General features: G+C 43.5%; 1 protein-coding gene and 1 long non-coding RNA gene across 3 annotated transcripts in view; one reads left to right on the top strand and one right to left on the bottom strand.

Annotated features, from left to right (window-relative positions):
- Positions 1-20000, bottom strand: part of LOC123518832 (guanine nucleotide-binding protein G(o) subunit alpha) — a 221543-nt gene that overhangs the window by 183004 nt on the left and 18539 nt on the right. Inside the window, exons 1-2 of one of the 2 annotated variants that reach the window (XM_045279870.1) lie at positions 10071-10200; positions 7879-8489 (exon numbers count right to left, since the gene is read on the bottom strand). The exons of the other annotated variant lie outside the window; for it this stretch is intronic. Coding sequence (XP_045135805.1) covers positions 7879-7990 — 112 coding nt within the window. The 5' untranslated portion in view covers positions 7991-8489; positions 10071-10200. Of the gene's footprint in view, positions 1-7878; positions 8490-10070; positions 10201-20000 lie in introns of those variants that run through there. 2 annotated transcript variants of the gene reach the window in all.
- On the top strand, positions 9849-10834 carry LOC123518836. Its single transcript, XR_006678892.1, has 2 exons — positions 9849-10025; positions 10608-10834. It is a non-coding gene; the product is annotated as an uncharacterized LOC123518836 (long non-coding RNA).

Here is a 20000-nt window from a genome sequence, read left to right as displayed (position 1 = left end):
ACAAGATACGTATTTTAACCCATAACCCTAGACCCATCTCAGGTGAACTATACATGCAGGTGAGTCTGCACAGGGATACTCATTAACACAACCATCAACTAATTTATCGAGAAACATTCCAGTGATTCGGGTGTTAGTAAGGTAAGGCGGGCCAGGTGAGGTAAAGGAAGGTGTGGTGGTAGGGATAGAAAGGCATGGTAGTTAGGTAGGTGTGGTTTGGGTGCTTAGATGGTCAGTTATTAGGAAAGAAGAGGCAGAGGTGAGGTGAGGTGAGGTGGATATGTAGAAAAGAAGAAAGGTGAAAAAGAAAATGTGTGTACAAGTTATGGTTCAGTTTAAAGGAGGAGGGAGGGAGGAAAGGAAGCAGCAATAAGGAAAAGAAAGGAAAGGGAGATAGAGAGAATCACAAGAAAAGTAAAAGAATTTGAAAGAATGGAGGAGTGGGTTATAGCAAACAAGGAAAGAAGAAGAAGAAGAAAAAAAAAAGCAAGACAAGAAGGATGAAACGAGGAAGGAAAGAAGGAAGGATGAATGAAATATGTAACGAAGGAAGGAATGAAGGAAGAAATAAATAAATTGAAGAAAAAAAGGTAAGATAAAACAAAAAATCAGTAAGTAAGAAAAGAAAGAAAAATACGAAACGAAGGAAAGAAGGAGGTAAGGAGAGAAAGCTGAGAAGAAAGGATGGAAGGAGAGAAGGAGGGAAAGAGGGAAGGAAGGAAGGAAAGCAGGTAGACACGAGACGGTGTGTAAGGCAGGGTGGTCTGAGCGGCTGGTTGGCTGGTTGGCAGATCATCTTTATGTGGAAGCGGAGACTCAGCACTTCCCCTGTGGACCTTTAAAGAGTCTTGTACCGCAGCCCGACCACGCCTTACCTGGGACTGGGGGCGCATGAAGGTGTGGGGAAGGAGCGGTCAGCACCAGGGACGAAAGGGAAAGGAAGGGAGGGGGGAAGGAATGGGATGAAATAGTGATTGATATTGATTTTCTAATGATCTTAACCAGTCCACTTCAGAGAGAGAGAGAGAGAGAGAGAGAGAGAGAGAGAGAGAGAGAGAGAGAGAGAGAGAGAGAATGGGGAAGTAAAATTCTGGCTCTCCTCAGCTGGGCACGAACTTTTGCAGTGTACATTTTGCACAACCCTGTATCCTCCCCTCTCCCAGCTGCCACTCTCTCTTCCTCCCTCTCTCACTCTCTCTCCTGTCTCCCCTCTCCCTCATCCTCCAGCCGTCCTCTGCCTCCCCTCGCTCACTCACAGTCTGGGAACGGCCCTGAAATTCGCCAGATGGATTTACTTCGGACGAATATAAGTCATGCAAAGTATTTCTGTACACTTGAGGAATTCATCTTCGTATTTCATCGTTATATATATAAACCCGCTGCTCGAGGAGGGATGCGCCGCGGGTACCTTTGCCAGGAAAGCACTAGGAGGCGCAACGAAAGGCCTGAAGAACATCAAAGACAAGGAGTGCGATAAAGGAATGGTGTATAGTAGTATCTTGGTATCTCGGACCCAAAAAACCTCAGATGACTAAATTCACCTCGATTCTTCCGCTTCTCAAGGCCTGCTGGTGTTTAGAGGCTTACATAAGACGGCAGGGCTTGGTGCTATCGGTAAATGTCAGCTGTTATCATATCAGCCAGTGCCTCACGCCAGCAGCTGTTACTACCTTAAGCCAGACTATATAGGCAGGACGATTTAAGGTTCAAGCTAAACGTGTTGTTGATTTACCAGGTTATGTCATCAGTTATGGAGAGACATGCAGATTAAAGATAGCGTTGATACGTATACAGTTCTTTGTGAGACTCTTACACACACACACACACACACACACACACACACACACACACACACCTGGCAACCGTGAGAGCCTCCACTACACATCTGCTGTGTTTAGACACAATATATATACTTAAAAACTCCCGCTGGATAAATACGAGGCTTGTAGTCTTCCACGGCAAGACAAATAATATGAAGGCTGCACACACACACACACACACACACACACACACACACACACACACACACACACACACACACACACATTGTCCTTGGCTCGGAGCGGGGGAAGTAAAGGAAATCATCAAGGGGGAGGAGGAGGACAGCTCTGGATGACACAAAACTTCCACCTCAACTTTTTGTTTGGGATCATATGGGACTGACAGGCTAGTTTCCCCCTCCCCTCTCTCTCTCTCTCTCTCTCTCTCTCTCTCTCTCTCTCTCTCTAGCAACAAAATTAACCTACCACATTTCCCCGAATCTATGAACAGAGTTGCTAAAGGGAAATAAAACTGACCTTTTCGCTTTAAAGCTTTACAGATATATAAACACGAGAGAGAGAGAGAGAGAGAGAGAGAGAGAGAGAGAGAGAGAGAGAGAGAGAGAGAGAGAGATGTGTAATATGTGTGACAGGATGTAGTGTTATCTATCTAATGACCAACAGTCGTAATTATGACATGAATGGTGATAACACAAGTAAATGGTGATGACAGCATGTAGCAGTCAGTGGCAGTGGTGGTGACAACAGTTATAATGGTGATAAAGAGGAGGAGTGCAGCGATAGTAAGGTGAATGATAAGAAAAGTAGTGATGGTGACAGTTATAGTGGTGGTGCTGATAATGGTGATGATGATATTAGTAGTGGTGGTGGTGGTGGTGGTGGTGGTGGTGGTGGTGGTGGTGGTGGTAGTAGTGGTGGTGGTGGTGGCATTGACGGTGGATATTAATAGTGGTGAGGACAGCTATACTGAGTGTTGAATGATAACAAAAATAAATAAATAAATATATGTAGGTGAATAGATATATAAATGAATAAACACAAAAAACGGTGGTGATGGTGAAATAGTGAATATAAGTAGTAGTAGTAGTAGAAAGTAAAAGAAGAAGAAGAAGAAGAAGAACAACAACAACAACAACAACAACAACAACAACAACAACAACAACAAGAAACACACGAACAAGAACAACAAGAACAAGAACAAAAAGAACAAGAGGAAGAACAAGAACAAGAACAAGAAGAGACACGAACAAGAAAAGAAGACAAAAGAGAAAAAGAAGAACAATAGTAAAAACAAGAGAAAACACAACAACAACAAAAACAAAAACAATACCACTGAGAGAAACAATAACACCACCACTACCACCAGTATACAACACTGACAGGCGCACAACACCTAACACACACACACACACACACACACACACACACACACACACACACACACGCCTTGCACTGCCGCCTCTCATCTCATCGGGAGCGTTAGAGGCAAAAATGGATTATTCAGATGCACCTCCAGATCTGTCACCTTTTCCTTCATCAGATTCCCGTGACACAGCGAGAGAGGGAGGGAGAGGGAGAGGGAGTAGCAGGCGGGAGAGCAGTGTATTGAGACCTGCGGCATTACTGTCACCCTCAATCTGTTTGGCCTAATTCACTGGATGAGATATTCCATAGACGCCTGAGTGAGTGAGTAAGTGAGTGAGTGAGTGAGAGCGTGGGAGCAGTCCTGTGACATCTAGCACATGTGATGGCCCCTCCTTACTACCTCCTCCCTCTCTTCTCCTGACATGACTACCACTCTCCCCCCCCCCAACACACTCCCATTGTCCTCACAGCCGTGATAACATTAGCTAGTGTTGTGCTGTCGCTGTGTCACCCTAACCCAATCCTCTCTCTCTCTCTCTCTCTCTCTCTCTCTCTCTCTCTCTCTCTCTCTCTCTCTCGGGCTGGCTTGCTGGTCCTCGCTCGGCCGCTCAACCCAACACAATGGTGCATGCCAAGAATGCTGCAAGCCAACCAAAAATACCGCGAAAACTTCAAGCCTTCAAGACCTATGAGGATAAAATTAGGCAAGTTTGCAAAATCCTCTCCTCAGCCTGTGTGTGTGTGTGTGTGTGTGTGTGTGTGTGTGTGTGTGTGTGTGTGTGTGTGTGTGTGTGTGTGTGTGTGTGTGTGTGTGTGAGTGACGTTCTTTTATCTGTTATAGAGGAAACGAGAGAGAGAGAGAGAGAGAGAGAGAGAGAGAGAGAGAGAGAGAGAGAGAGAGAGAGAGGAGTCGTGCTTGAACTTACTACATATAAAAACAACCTAATATTTCTCTTTAAATGTTAAATAAGTGGAATGTTTCTTTTCCTTTTCATACCATCTCTCTCTCTCTCTCTCTCTCTCTCTAAAACACCATTATTATTATATTTCTATCATGTATTTATTTATTTCAGTGTCTTATCTACATCTTCATACAATGCCTCAACACACCCTCTTCTCCTTCTCTCCACCTCTCTCCACCTTCAATATCTCTTCGTGTCTTTTGTGCGTTAACTGATTTCAGGTGGTTTATCTTATCACTTTGCTTCCTTTACGTGTTCCAAAGCCACTAGTACTACTGTTCTCTCATCACTCTCCTTACATCACCTGGTACAATACTTCATAGAGCCTTTCAGTGTATATCTACCTGCGTATGCCATCTTCTTATATCCATAATTTTACCAATATGCTAACCTAATTCAATCCCCTTACGTACACCATTTTATATCCTTCACTGCACTGTAACTATACAACCATATCTGTCACTTAACGCAGACTCATACCAGCTCACACCACTCAGCGTCCCTCGCTTATATAGCATTCTACCCCCAGGAGCCAGTGTTGTCACCTATTTACCTACAAACACGCGAGCGCAGCCTTCACCTTCACTATCCAAGAAATGAAGCTAAGGAAGGAGAAGAATCGTGTACCCATGCCTTGCAACACACTCACACACACACACACACACACACACACACACACACACACACACACACACACACGGATAGAAAGATATATATATAGATAGATAAACATTGATAGATATAGATAGACGGATAGACATATTCTGACCAAAACATGCAGGAAATATATATTACAAATTGTTTTTATGATATGTTGAGACTTCTTATCATAAGTGTACTATTTCCAAATTTTTATCCGATACTTGAGCAAATTCATGAAATCCGTCTCGAGGCCACTGACACACACACACACATACACACACACACACACACACACACACACACACACACACACACACACACACACACACACACATGGACACACACATACACTCATACACACACACACACACACACACACACACACACACACACACACACACACACACACACACACACACACACACACACACACACACATGATAAGGGAAGCGTCTGTTTATATCTCAAACTTTATAATAACAATATTAATTTCATCCTCCCTGCCTACACGGTTCATACATTTACTGAGTTGCAAAAAACAAAAACAAAAAAACATACAACTTCGAAATTAAAGGGAAGGAAAAATAGTTAATTATCAAGGGAGAACTCAAATTTATATATATATGAAAAAAAAAAAAACGAAATAGCACCTGCAGTAATAACGAATTCACTCACTAGAATAATGAATAAAATGAATAAGAAATGACGCCACACAGCTGAGTATTAAAATTCCTAGTAATTAAGCCACAATACTGCTGCCGCTGATGTTGCCGGAGTTAATTTCACCACCACTACCATTCTGCTAACTAACTAACCAACTAAGGTATTTCACGCGAATAGAGTATGCGTTCAACAATGAAAATTAAAAGTGCACTATGAATATTAACCGTCGCTAATGCAAATACTGTATAACGAGAACGCCTTATGGAATAATGGATGACGTAAACACTAAACACCTCCGCTTACTTGTCAACACTACCACTACCATTACTACCTTTCTTCTTCTTCTTCTTCTTCTTCTTCTTCTTCTTCTTATTCTGACCATTATTTTCAGCATTTTTACTTTCATTATTATTATTATTATTATTATTATTATTTTTTTATTATTATTATCATTCTTGTCCTCGTTATCTGGCGGAGCGTCAAATGTCAGGTAACGAGAGAGAGAGAGAGAGAGAGAGAGAGAGAGAGAGAGAGAGAGAGAGAGAGAGAGAGAGAGAGAGAGAGAGAGAGAGAGAGAGAGAGAGAGAGAGAGAGAGAGAGAGAGAGATGAGAAGTAAACAGTTATCTGTATCATGACACACAGTAACACACACACACACACACACACACACACAGTAAACACACACATGTACACACACACACACACACACACACACACACACACACACACACACACACACACACACACAGCAGTCCATTCTCATAACACACAGCCAGGTAAGGTACAGCTGGTGCACCTTCACACACCTTGATTAACCATCCGACCACTCACCTCACCTGCATTACCATTACACGCGCCTGCAAACACACACACACACACACACGCACGAAAATAAAGACTTGCTGTTATTTTCATTATATTTGTCATTACTTTGTTTACTTTCTATTGTTGTTGTTTAGTTGTTGTTGTTGTTGTTGTAAGCATTCAGATCTCATTTCATATTTACTCTTATCACAGCTTTCGTTTAATCCAATATCTTTTTCTTCTTCTTCAATTTCCCCTCCTCCTCTTCTGTTCCTCCTTTTCTTTCTCAACCTTCCCTAACCTGTGTCTATTCGTGTAAAATACATGAATGAATACATGAATGAGTAAATAATCTCATTACTTCTCCCACGTCTCCTCTTAGCACCCAGGAAATTGTTAGGGAGGAGGAGGAGGAGGAGGAGGAGGAGGAGGAGGAGGAGGAGGAGGAGGAGGAGGAGGAGGAGAAGGAGGAGGAGGAGGAGGAGGAATGGAAAACAACAACAACAAAGAAGAAAAAGAAGGATGGCCACACGTCACGTAAATTCTTGAGTTGGGTTTTCCTTTTCCTCTGAGAGATTGCCACAGAGGACACGGTCGACGGCAAAACATCAACAGTGCCAAGTCTTGTATAATGGCCGTCCCTTGGGGCTTCAAGGAGGGGGAGGGAGGAAGGCCGAGGCATGATGGAGGGCGTGGAGGAGAGCGGTAACCTCACGTACGAAAGAGATGGGCAGGGCTGGCGACGTGCAAGTAGGAAAAAGTGGTGTAATGCGCTGCTTTTCCTGTGTTTTTAGACCTCCTGCACTTGCCGTGGCTTGGGAAGTTCTGCGGAGGTGTTAGGGAGGCAACACATCATCCACACATCTTCAAAGCGTCATTCCAAGGTGTTCAAAAGACCCACACGTCATCAAACAGGTGTAAGCACGTCAGCGCGAGGGTTAATGAAGCATGGACGTCAGTGAGGGGTGTTAGGCCACCTGGGTATCATCCAAGCCACATGTGTCGGGCGTCATGTACGGCTAATAGGAGGAGCGAGCGTGCTGCACGGGGAAAGAATCAGGTTCAATTACTCTGTTTGGTGTTAGTGTTGCAGGCAGCAGCGTAATCAGTGGCGTCACTCTCGGCGATGCGGCGAGGCGTCGTCCATGTGTTGTGTTCGGATGTGGTTTGGTGATGTTTTGGTGTTTGTTGGTGTCGAACAATGAGGGCAACGGAATATAGTTATAAGTCTTAAGCTAATTAGTCATATAATTTAATCATGATATGGAATAAAAGATGGAGTGTTTACAGTAATATAATAGCCATGAATTGAGGACGAAAGGAACATGGAGGCGACACTATGGTTAAATTAAGAACACACTCGGCTGTCATTACTGTGGTGACAAACTCTTTTTTTCAAGGCAGGTGAATAAGCTACATTATCTTATGATCGTATTTTCACTTTCAATAAAACTGCAATGTGTCAAATACTGATGAAAGAATCTTGTACGCTCCATGTATGAGACGGAGACGCCGTGGTGATCTTGGTGACGCCGCTGTGTGACGCGTGCAGCGAGACCAGGTATAGTCTGAACATAGGGTGAGTTCCGTCCGTCCCGTGAAGGGCGTCACTCCGACAGTGTTAGTGGAGGCTTCTCCCCCTCCTCACAGACACACTTACCCAGCAGTAGAAGCTTCACGTCGCGCAGCGTACTCTCGGTGGCGATCTGGCGATCAATCTCACGACTGATCGCCAACGCCGCCTTCTCCTCGACAGACATGGTGCACCCCATCTTGCCCGCCTCGTCTGGTCGTCACCTCACTCCTCGCACTATACTCACACGCCCAAAAGGATAATCTTCTTCACTTTCACCAAAGAGTGCCGTATTTTTCAGCGGCTTACACGCTTTATGGTAGTCTCACTCTTGCGACTACTCCCGTAACTACTGGTACTACTCCTAGTTGAGACACAGGGCGGGGCGGCAAGGGATGTGGGGCAGGGCAGGGGCACAGGGGGTCATGGCGCCTCTTCTAACACTCCTGTAGCAGCCACAGGAGGAGTAACTAATTGGTGATCCTTCTTCGTTTTTAATACAATTAATTTTCCACGTCAAGGTCTTGATTTCGTCTTGCTCGTCCTCTTACGCTCTCTTTCTTCAGATGCGAATAGCACGTCACTCAAGAAAATATAGGATTTCTCTCTTTCTTTCTCTTTGTTAAACCTCGCCAGATAAAGAAGAGCCCTTTCCTCTGGCCCTCTCGCTCTAAACCTCACTCCCTGGACTTCCCAAGCTGCGTGTCAACAACAAACAGATGAGTGGAAGGAACTCGGAAAGACAAAGAAAAGAGCAACAATCATCAAAGGAATTGAAATCTATGTTAGTGTTCAGGAACTCGCAAAACTGCAGTGACACAGACAGACGGGGAGGAATACAGACCGATAGCTAACCAAACAGGACAACAAACAGACACGATACTAGCCAAAAAAAAAAAAAAAAAACGTAAAACAAACAACAATATACTACAAATAAGAAAACCAATGATAAAAAATAAAATCAAAGGGCAAAGAACAAACGAAACAGACAGACAGACAGATAAGCAGACGCGTCAACAAACAAGGGAAGTCAATGGAGGCTTAGCGTAATAAAAAGACAGGTAAACAGACGCACGGGGGATTGACAGGGATATATTTTCACACGCCCCCGTACTACAAGCCGGCCAAGACTGTATGCCACACTTCCACGCCGCCAGAGGGAAGGAAGGAAGGAATCACAAACTCCACGTCGCTGCTTCATTTACAGTCTGCTTCCGTCTTTAGCTCCGAGGCGGTGCATGGGTGGTCCGACTGTCTGATGTAGGAGTGATTCGTTTCTCAAGGTGTTGGGGTGGGGGTTAATGGGAGGGTGTATTGGGAGGGTGTGTTGAGGGGTATTGGGGTATTTTTGGGGGAGGGAATTGAAGCACTGACGTATTTTCATTTTTTTTCTTTTCTTATTTTTTTGTTTCACTTTTATTCATTTTTTTCCAAATTTTTGATTGTGGATTTCTTTTTTTAACAATATGAATTTGGGAGTTTTTTTTTTTCTTAGCTAATTCATTTTCTTTTTTCTGCCTCAGTTTTATTTATTCTTTTAAAGTTTTATTTATCTTTTATTTACTTTTTTTTTCTTTTTGATTGATACATGCAGAATCTCAACTGCGCGCGCGCATGTGTGTGTGTGTGTGTGTGTGTGTGTGTGTGTGTGTGTGTGTGTGTGTGTGTGTGTGTGTGTGTGTGTGTGTGTCTCCTTTCATTCCACTTTCACCCACTCCAGATAATCATGCACAAACACACATACACACACACACACACACACACACACACACACACACACACACACACACACACACACACACACACAAATGGGGGGAAAAGAGAGAGCGAGACACGCAATGGATCTCTCTGAGGAAAGTGCAAATTTGGGTGTTTGTCTTGCCTTCCGCACCGGCAAGCAGGGCACGAGGCACGGGGCACGGGGCACGGGGCACGGATCCGGCACACCACCACCACCACCACCACCACTACTACTCGCTTGTAGTGTACTCGGAGACATGACACTAAGTTCAAACTGTAACCTTCCTCCATTTACTCCTCCTCCTTTGCATACGTCATCGTCACCAGCGCCACCATCTAGTCTTTGTTTCTGTGCTGAGTCCCTTCTCTGTCTCCACACTACGCTATGGCCAACACTTTCAGCGCACTCACTTCGCTCCCACCACCACCACCACTACTATCACCACTCGTCCCACTACAACCTCCACTGCAAAGGAGAGAGAGAGGTGCTACAGGTGAGTTTGCAATAAGGCTGACTAGTTGACGATAAACAGGTATACCGGTAGTAGTAGAAGACAGTCACCACCACCACCTCCTCCACGCACAAACCCCTACACTGGCAGACACATGGGGTGAGACAGGGAGAGAGAAAGAGAGAGAGAGAGGGAGAAAGAGAGAGAGAGGGAGAGTGAGGACGGTGCCTACTACTAGCTTGGGTGTGGGCCAGCTGTCTCACAACTATTTTAAACAACATACTGCCACCACAACAACTAACACGTCACTCCCAGACGAAGGCAAGCGCTCAACTTAAAATTGTGATTGTGTTAGGGTGGTGGTGGTGATGGTGGTGGTGGTGGTGGTGGTGATGGTGGTGGTGGTGAGGGTGATTGTGCGTTATAGTGGTGGTGGGGAAGAAGATAGGGGAAGGGGGTACAAATCTCTGAAGGTATCTGGGAGGGTTTTCCGGAGTCAACGTAAGAATTGAGAGAGAGAGAGAGAGAGAGAGAGAGAGAGAGAGAGAGAGAGAGAGAGAGAGAGAGAGAGAGAGAGAGAATAGTGAGTATCTTTTTATCACACGTACATTTCCTGACCACCAGTAAGCTTCCGGCTCCAAGCGACAACCCGGCGCCGTGTTTGGGACGTGAAGTGACATGCACGGATCTCCTTCAAAGATGCCCGTGTCGTCGCCAATCAGCCAACCACCTGGTCACCTGTTCTCACACCTTGATTACAGGTGACTGAAGGGCTTTACACTCCTGCACTTTTCCACTCCACCCCACCCCCAACATAAAAAAAAAAAGAATAAAAGGTTAATTCAAGTGTGTTTAGTGTGTTTAAGTAAAATCCATCAAGTGTCCTACATATAAAGAAAGGTGTGCGTTTAGGTGTAATACTTAACCCTTTCAATACTGGGACACATTTTCACCTTGAGATTTGTGTGCGATTAGACCATTTTATTGACATTAGAAAGGATACATGGAGGTAAGAAGATAAATGGCCACAGTCTTCACTATTTTAATCCCTCACATGAGTTTCTGGAGATGTATAAAATCACCAAATAGTAAGCAGAATGAATATGGAAACGCATCAAGGTACTCAAGTGGTTAATGTTGTGTTTAAGGTACCCAGTATAAAGGAAGATAAGGATTCGTGTCTTCGTGAAAAAAAAGATAGATTAAGTGTCCCAACGTGAAAAAAAGTTGTATATTTGTGTCGGAGAGAGAGAGAGAGAGAGAGAGAGAGAGAGAGAGAGAGAGAGAGAGAGAGAGAGAGTGTGTGCGCGTGTTTGTTTTCCTATTTTCAAACACGGTGTCTGAAGTGTCCCAGAAGGAAGAAGGTATGTCATATGGTGTACATGTCCTGTTTACAATGTCCTTCAGAGGGTGAAGTTTTATCAGTGTCCCATTCCAACCCTGTATTAATGTGTCCAAGTAGTGTGCCAGCGTCCTATGTATACAGTGGTGTGTGAGATGTCCATTGGAGAGATAAGGAGCGGAGTGTTTAAGCAATAAGGAAAGTTTTCTTATATAACAATACAATGAAGGAGAAAAGAATGTTTAAGGTCTTTCTTTAGATTTCGTAACACCGGATCAAACATTTCATCATTTCTTCTCTGTTAAAGTGTGTGTGTGTGTGTGTGTGTGTGTGTGTGTGTGTGTGTGTGTGTGTGTGTGTGTGTGTGTGTAGAAAGAACGAGGCTAAGTAATATGATACAGTATCTCGGTATCATACATGACAACTAATATCACACATAGTTTCCTTTAATGCGTCCGTTGTGACAATCATGACGAGAAGATATTAAGGAAAAAAAGAAGATTAAACAGATAAGTGAACATGAAGAGCAAAAAAAAAAAAAAAATAATAATAAAATCTGTGAAAAATAATGATAGCTAATAATAATAATAATAATAATAATAATAAAAAATAATAATAATAATAAATCAACTCATACAGAAATAGATAATAATGATAATGATAGAAAAATAAGAAAAATAACAGCACTAAGAATCAAGAAGAAAAAATATGAATAAAAAACAACAACTAAACAGTAACACACACCAGAACAAAAAAAAAAAAAAAACTACAGAACTTACCCATTCCCTATTCCCCCAACCCCTTTATTCCCCACCCACACCGCCCCACCCCCAAAAAAAAAAAAAAAAAATGAAACCACAACACCAGTTCTCTGCGGTTCATTTGCCACACCACCTCTCCATCCCACTTTACATCTTCCACTCAACCTTCCACCTTTCGTTCCACCCCCAGCGAGATCCTCTTAATTATTTTCCTCCACCACTCCCTTCCTTCCTTAAGCTCGTGGTCTTCAATGCCCTTCACTCTGTTTTGCTCTTTCCAGTAAGATTCTTGTTTGTTCGTTGCTTTAGAAGTCATTTGTTCTCTCTCTCTCTCTCTCTCTCTCTCTCTCTCTCTCTCTCTCTCTCTCTCTCTCTCTCTCTCGACCCTTTAAAGAACCGGCAAAAGTTTGGGTGCCATTCCCACCTTGATGGCTCGGCAGACTCCATTCCAGTAATACCTACACTCAAATGTGGAACTTGGCCAGGCATTCCAGAGCTTCACCACTCACGGCTATGTACTGCCACGCGCCTTTATTACTCCTTACCACTTTGCTCCTTAACTTGATCGCTTTAGCTCTCTCTTTCTGTTTATTTTATCTTTTTTCATGTTTTTTTTTTCTCAGTGCATTATATGTTATGGAGTTAATGCTGCTTACCTATTAAATGTTGGTATATTTGAGAAAATTATGCATCTAATCTAGTTTAACCTAATGTACTTAACCTAACTGCAAATAACCTCAGCCTAACACTACGTAATTTTAACTCTTCAGTACTGGGACACATTTTTACCTTGAGATTTGTGTACGATTAGATCATTTTATTGACATTAGGAAGGATCTCTGGAGGTCAGGAGATTAATGGCCACAGTCTTGACTATTTCAACCCTCCACCAAAAGTTTCTGAAGCTGTATAAATAAAATCACCAGGTATTAAGCAGAATGAATATGGAAACGCGTCAAGGAGTTAACCGTAGCGAAGAAATTTGTCAAACGTCTTTTTTTTTTTTTATAGTATGGATAGAGAGAGATAGTTAAATACATAGATAGAGCGATAGATAGAACGATAGCCAGATAGACACAACACAAAAACTGTCCTTATATCAAACTTCTCTCTCTCATTTTTCTATTTTCGTCCACATCCACCTCAAGTTTGTCTTCCTCCTCCTCCTCCTCCTCCTCCTCCTCCTCCTCCTCCTCCCTCATTCCTCCTGCCCATCTATTCCCAGCAACTCGTCCTTCATTGTAATAGCTCCGTACCCTCTCACTTTCAATCTCCTGTCCGCTCTTTCTCCTTTTTGAAACTAACATTTTCTCTCATTTTTTCAAATCCACTCTAAACTTTTCCTACCGTTGGGTATAACATTTTTCCCTTTTGTTTGGTGGGTTGGGTCTCTCAGGGAACTATTAACTCAGTGGTTGTTATTTTTCTTGTGGTTAATTGAAGAGTGTGTTAGTTTAATGTTCACTAGAGTCTGATTTCGAGGCTTTAAACCACATCACTGACGTCAGAAGGTACAAGTGGTGGAGGTTTTTCAAATGCTGTAGCGCCTGAAGACATACTGTACATGCTAGTACTTTAATCCAGTCAAAATTGTCGCAAGGATAAGTGAAGTAAGTAGAAAAATATAACTGTCACATTGTCTTTAAAAATGATGACCTTTGTATTCCTCTAGTCTACAATATCAAAAGCGCCATCTCACGCCCTCTTTTTCTGAGAAGTACATAGAATAAAAAGTATCACATTGTCTTTAGAACATATTAATTTTGTATTCCTTTTGTCTACAATGGTAAAATCGCCACCCAGTCCCTTTTTTTTTTTTTTTTTTTGAGAAGTACATAGAAAAAAAGTGTCATAGTGTGTTTAGGACGCATTCATTTTGCCTTTCTTTAGTCTACAATGCTAAAATCTCTCTCTCTCTCTCTCTCTCTCTCTCTCTCTCTCTCTCTCTCTCTCTCTCTCTCTCTCTCTCTCTCTCACAGACACACACAAGTCTCCTCATTCCAACCACCTCCACGTAGTACAGTCAGACACATCAAGATACTCATTATAATTCAGTTCATGCCTTTTCACGTTTTATAGAAAATCCTTAGACGGGGTTTCTTAGCTGTCCTGTCGCTTTCCTGCTGCCTACCACGGACACCCAAAGGACAAAATGAAGCGTCTCCTGCCTCCTGCGACCTGCCTCTCTAATATACCTGAGTAAAAGAAAGAAATTAACACCAGCTCAGCAGTCCTCCATAAAAGGCAACCAGGGATCTAATTATCTGTTGAATTGACGACTAAAAGATGTCATTAGTGTTGTAAAAGAGAGAGGAAAAAGTAATGATGTTAACTTTATATATAAGTGAGCAGGTGAGTGAATGAAAGATTGAACAGATGAGTAAGTGAGAGTGAGTTTGAGAGTAAGTGAGGGAGTATGAGAGTGAGTGAGCGAGTTGATGATCAGGTGGGTGTTTAGTGGGTTAATGAAAAAGTAGGAAAAGTGAGAGAGAGAGAGAGAGAGAGAGAGAGAGAGAGAGAGAGAGAGAGAGAGAGAGAGAGAGAGAGAGAGAGAGAGAGAGAGAGAGAGAGAGAGAGATTATAAAAATGTGAAGCTAAATCAGAGAGTGAGCTCATGAAAGAACGAATGAAACAGAAGAACGTAATTAACATATGAATACCCACCAACCACCACCACCACCACCACCACCACCACACCACAGCAATGCAATACCGAAAAAAACAACTTGCTTCCAGATCAGACCACGCCAGACAGGACAACACCACTGCTAGTTTCTCTTGATGTAGCCTTGAAATCTATACATGTCACCACACACACACACACACACACACACACACACACACACACACACACACACACTGACCTATACAGTTTTATTTTATTTTTTTATACCATGTGGGCTTTTCACGGGAATTTATGGGCTAAATGGGATACTTTTTGGGTACCTCCTATCTCAAAAGCCTACCCGCTAGAAAACCGTTGCCCTGAGAGAGGAAGCCCAACCTACACTCGGACTGTGGACATGATTCGAACCCGTGCGCTTGGAGACCCCTCGGACCCCAAAGCACGCATGGTTCCACTGCACTACGGCTGCCCCAACATAAGCCAACCCAAGCCAACCCAACCCAACCCAACCCAACCCAACCTAACCTAACCTAACCCAACCCAACCTAACCCAACCCAACCCAACCCAACCCAACCCAACCTAACCCAACCCAACCCAACCCAACCCAACCCAACCCAACCCAACCCAACCCAACCCAACCCAACCCAACCCAACCCAACCCAACCCAACCCAACCCAACCCAACCCAACCCAACCCAACCCAACCCAACCCAACCCCAACCCAACCCAACCCAACCCAACCCAACCCAACCCAACCCAACCCAACCTAACCCAACCCAACCAACCCAACCCAACCCAACCCAACCCAACCCAACCCAACCCAACCCAACCCAACCCAACCCAACCCAACCCAACCCAACCCAACCCAACCCAACCCAACCCAACCCAACCCAACCCAACCCAACCCAACCCAACCCAACCCAACCCAACCCAACCCAACCCAACCCAACCCAACCCAACCCAACCCAACCCAACCCAACCCAAACCCAACCCAACCCAACCCAACCCAACCCAACCTAACCCAACCCAACCTAACCCAACCCAACCCAACCCAACCCAACCCAACCTAACCCAACCCAACCCAACCCAACCCAACCCAACCTAACCTAACCAACCCAACCTAACCTAACCCAACCCAACCCAACCCAACCCAACCCAATCCAACCCAACCCAACCCAACCCAACCTAACCTAACCCAACTCAACCCAACCCAACCCAACCCAACCCAACCCAACCCAACCCAACCCAACCCAACCCAACCTAACCTAACCTAGTTGTGGTCCTTCGGTTATGGGAAAGCGGGTGTGTTAGCAGCTTGCCAAAACGGATATGGAATAGACGAAGGTAGTGATAAGAAAGGTAAGAAAAAGGAATTCTGGGACATTTACAGAGAGGAAGGAAGGTGTTGATAATAGAAACTCGTGGGAAGATAACAGTGTAGGAGCGAACGCGCAAAACAAAACAAAAAATAAATAAATAGAAAGAGGAACAAGACGTTTTAGATTTTATTCAATTACAGGAAGGTAATATTATGAAGAAAAAATGCTGGTTATCTTCTATTTATTCATTTATTTTCTTTATTATCTTTTCCGTTAGTAAATGAAAGAAGACAATAAATAACTAAATGGTGAAAAAAAGTAGAGAGAGAGAGAGAGAGAGAGAGAGAGAGAGAGAGAGAGAGAGAGAGAGAGAGAGAGAGAGAGAGAGAGAGGCAGTAACAGGCCAAAAGAAAATAAAGAAGAAAACATGGATGGGACATAGTTGAAAAAATAATAAAAAAAACATGAATGATAAAAAGAGAAGCGGGAAAAAAATATTATGAACTGGAGCTCTGACAAAATATTGATAAAAAAAGAACGAGAGAGAGAGAGAGAGAGAGAGAGAGAGAGAGAGAGAGAGAGAGAGAGAGAGAGAGAGAGAGAGAGAGAGAGAGAGAGAGAGAGAGAGAGAATCATCAGTGACACACACCACCAATATATTCGTGTCTCAGATTTCAGTAGTAGAGAGAGGTAGTGAGAGCCAGGGTGACGGAAGATGAGGCAGATTGAGGCAAGGTGATGACTGGCAGCCTTCAAATAGCACTCCAAGCAGGCAAGCAGGCAGTGATGAACCAGCAGGGGTCGAGGAGAGGTATGGCAGCTCTCTTCTCCTGCACATATGGTTTGGTTAGGACTCCTTGCCATCCTACACTGAAAGGATTATCATTTCTTGCCCGCTGCTAAATTTTCTGTTGCTTCATCCTTGATATTGTTATTGTTGGTGTTTTTTTTTTTTTTTCTCGTTATGTTTTAGTATCTCTCTTTGTTCTTTTTTTCTGTTCTTTTTTGTTTATTTTTCGTCTTCCATCTTGATTTTGCTCTCCTGTTCCTCTTCTCTTTGTTCTCGTGTCCTGTTCTTCCTTCCTTTTATGTATTTTTCATTTATTTTTATGTCCATTCTTCGTCTCCACTCTTGATTATGTTCTCGTGTTGTTGTTTTTCTTCCTGTTCTCATATCTGTCTTTGTTCTTCCTTCATTATTCTTTTATTTTTTTTCCTACTTACTCTTCGTCTAACCAGTACCATTCTGTCCCAATCTTCCCTTTTTATCTAATATTTTTTTTTCTATTCTTCCTCTTCCATTCCCTCTTCTCATTTCCATTCTTCCCCTTCGTCTTCATTTTGATATCCCCGTCTTTTCTTCCATCTTCTTCTACATCTCCTTCTAACTTTGTCCCTGTCCATCTCCTCATCTTTCCCTTGTCCTACTTTCTCTTATCTTATTCCTCGTTTTCTCGCCCGTTTTCTTTTCTATCCCCGTCCTCATATCAATCTTTATCTCCATCCTCATCCTTTCCCCATATTTGTACCTGTCGTCGTCTGCACACTTATCTTCTTCGTTGCCTTCTCCACCTCCTCGTCCTCGTGTCCTCTCAGCGTGTGTCCTTGTTTTAACTCTCTCCCTTCGTCCTCGTCGACACAACGTACCCTTTGTTCTCAGTTCTCAATCCATACCTATCCTCTCTCTCTCTCGTCCATCTGGCCAGTGCTCTCGCTACGACTCTCATGAACTCCTGGGAGACACGAGGAAGCAGCGGCGACCCTCATGGTTCCGTGTATGTGTGTGTTTATGTGTGTGAGTGGCTCATGGCAACGTGTGTATGTGTTTACTATTCATCATGGTTACGTGTATGTGTGCGTATATGTATGTATATATATGTACGTGTATACCTCATACCAGCCAACATATGCTACGTGTCATGACTACTGCACCTCCATTTGTGCGAGTGAAGCGTTCCGTGGGAGTGTCAGGGCTGGGAACACATGCCACGGAGGTGCTTAGGAGGGACAAATGAGGAAAGATAACATAATCAGCGGCGCCGGGATAATGACACCATCCGCCCCTACCCTGCAGCGGCCGGCCACGCACTGAACGGCTGGGCTGGCTGGTGATGGCGGTGCTGTGGGTGTCTGCTGAGAGGCGAGAGCACCACCGTCAGCACCACCACCACTACCGCCCTCCCGTTGCCCTGGTAACCGGCCGCCGCGTCTCCGATCGATGTCCAGACAGCTGGCGGCTCCGAATTCGCCTGTTCTTTTCTCTTTTTTTCTATTCTTTTTTTCAGTGATGGAGAGAGAGGGGTAGAGAGGGAGGGAGGAAGGAGAGAGGGGAAGGCCAGCACCGTCAGATGATATACCTCCTCCTCCTCGTCGTCTTCCTCGTCGTCGTGTAGTTTCGCACAAGACAAGAACGTGTGTGTGTGTGTGTGTGTGTGTGTGTGTGTGTGTGTGTGTGTGGTGACGATGTTTATTGATCGCTCTCTCGCATGATTCAAGTAGATGTTGTAAATACTCATGAAACGCACGCCGCCCTGGAAAGAGAGAGAGAGAGAGAGAGAGAGAGAGAGAGAGAGAGAGAGAGAGAGAGAGGCAGACAGGGAGGCAGGCAGAGGATGGTTACTATACAAGACAGCCTGTAAGTGACTGGGGAGTAGTGTGTGTGTGTGTGTGTGTGTGTGTGTGTGTGTGTGTGTGTGTGTGTGTGTGTGTGTGTGTGTGTGTGTGTGTGTGTGTGTGTGTGTGTGTGTGTAATAATTATTGATGTGATGATTCGATAAAAAGTTACAAAAAAAATAAATAAGAGGAGAAATGTGCGAGTGTTTTTATTTCACGACAAAATAAGCAAAAGAAACTTGCCAACAATAAATTAAATAAATCAGTAAATTCACTAGCAATGCACTGACAACTGGGGGAACATGAAAGACACACACACACACACACACACACACACACACACACACACACACACACACACACACACACACACACACACACGTATTCTTCCCTTTAGACCATAGAGAAGGAAAAATTCAGAGTACATACAATAAGAACTGAAAAACACACGAAAAAAAAAAAAAGTTGACAATTCATTCATTCAATCAATATAACAATAAGTGAATCTGTAAATAAATAAAAAAATAAAATAAAAAAGTCAAGTTAAATGGCCGGCAAATTAGTCAGTCAGTCAGTCAGTCAGTCAGTCAGTCAGTCAGTAAGTAACTTAGTTAATAAGCACGACAGTAAGGAAAAGTCAGTTAGTTAGTCAATTTAACCAATAAACCAACCAACCAGTCACTCAGTCAGTCAGTCAGTCAGTCAGCCAGTCAGTCAGTCAGTCAATAGCGCTCTTCCTCTTCTCTTCACCAACACGAGGACGAAAGAAGAAACTAGAGACTGAAGATGAAGAATGGCGATGACTGTGCAAGGTCAAGAAAGGGAAGAGGAGGAGGAGGAGAAAGAGGAGCAGGAGGAGGAGGAGGAGGAGGAGGAGGAGGAGGAGGAGGAGGAGGAGGAGGAGGAGGAAGAGGAGAAGGAGGAGGATAGTAGAAGGTCATACTAAGCACCAAAAACAAATGTATAAATAAACGGATAAATAAATAACAGTAAGGACTCTCTCTCTCTCTCTCTCTCTCTCTCTCTTAGTTAACAAACCAGACTTGAGACGCTAATCCAAAACTAAGAGAAATGAATCAGGAATAGAAAATAGAAAATAGAAAACATTGAGAACGAAAAAAAAAGTGAGTGAATGAAAGAAAAAGAAAGAAAAAAGAAAGAGAAAAAAATAAGACAAAATAAAAATAGAAAATGGAAGACAAGTAAAAGCAGATAACAAAGGAAAAACAGAAAGAGAGAGAGAGAGAGAGAGAGAGAGAGAGAGAGAGAGAGAGAGAGAGAGAGAGAGAGAGAGAGAGAGAGTGTATTTCTCTTTCTCTTCCGGCTGATGGATGGATACAGTCATTGTTTTAAGAA

The sequence above is a fragment of the Portunus trituberculatus genome, chromosome 44 (assembly GCF_017591435.1).
Source record: "Portunus trituberculatus isolate SZX2019 chromosome 44, ASM1759143v1, whole genome shotgun sequence".
In the NCBI taxonomy this organism is placed as follows: domain Eukaryota; kingdom Metazoa; phylum Arthropoda; class Malacostraca; order Decapoda; family Portunidae; genus Portunus; species Portunus trituberculatus.
This window is presented reverse-complemented; position numbering and strand designations above follow the sequence as displayed.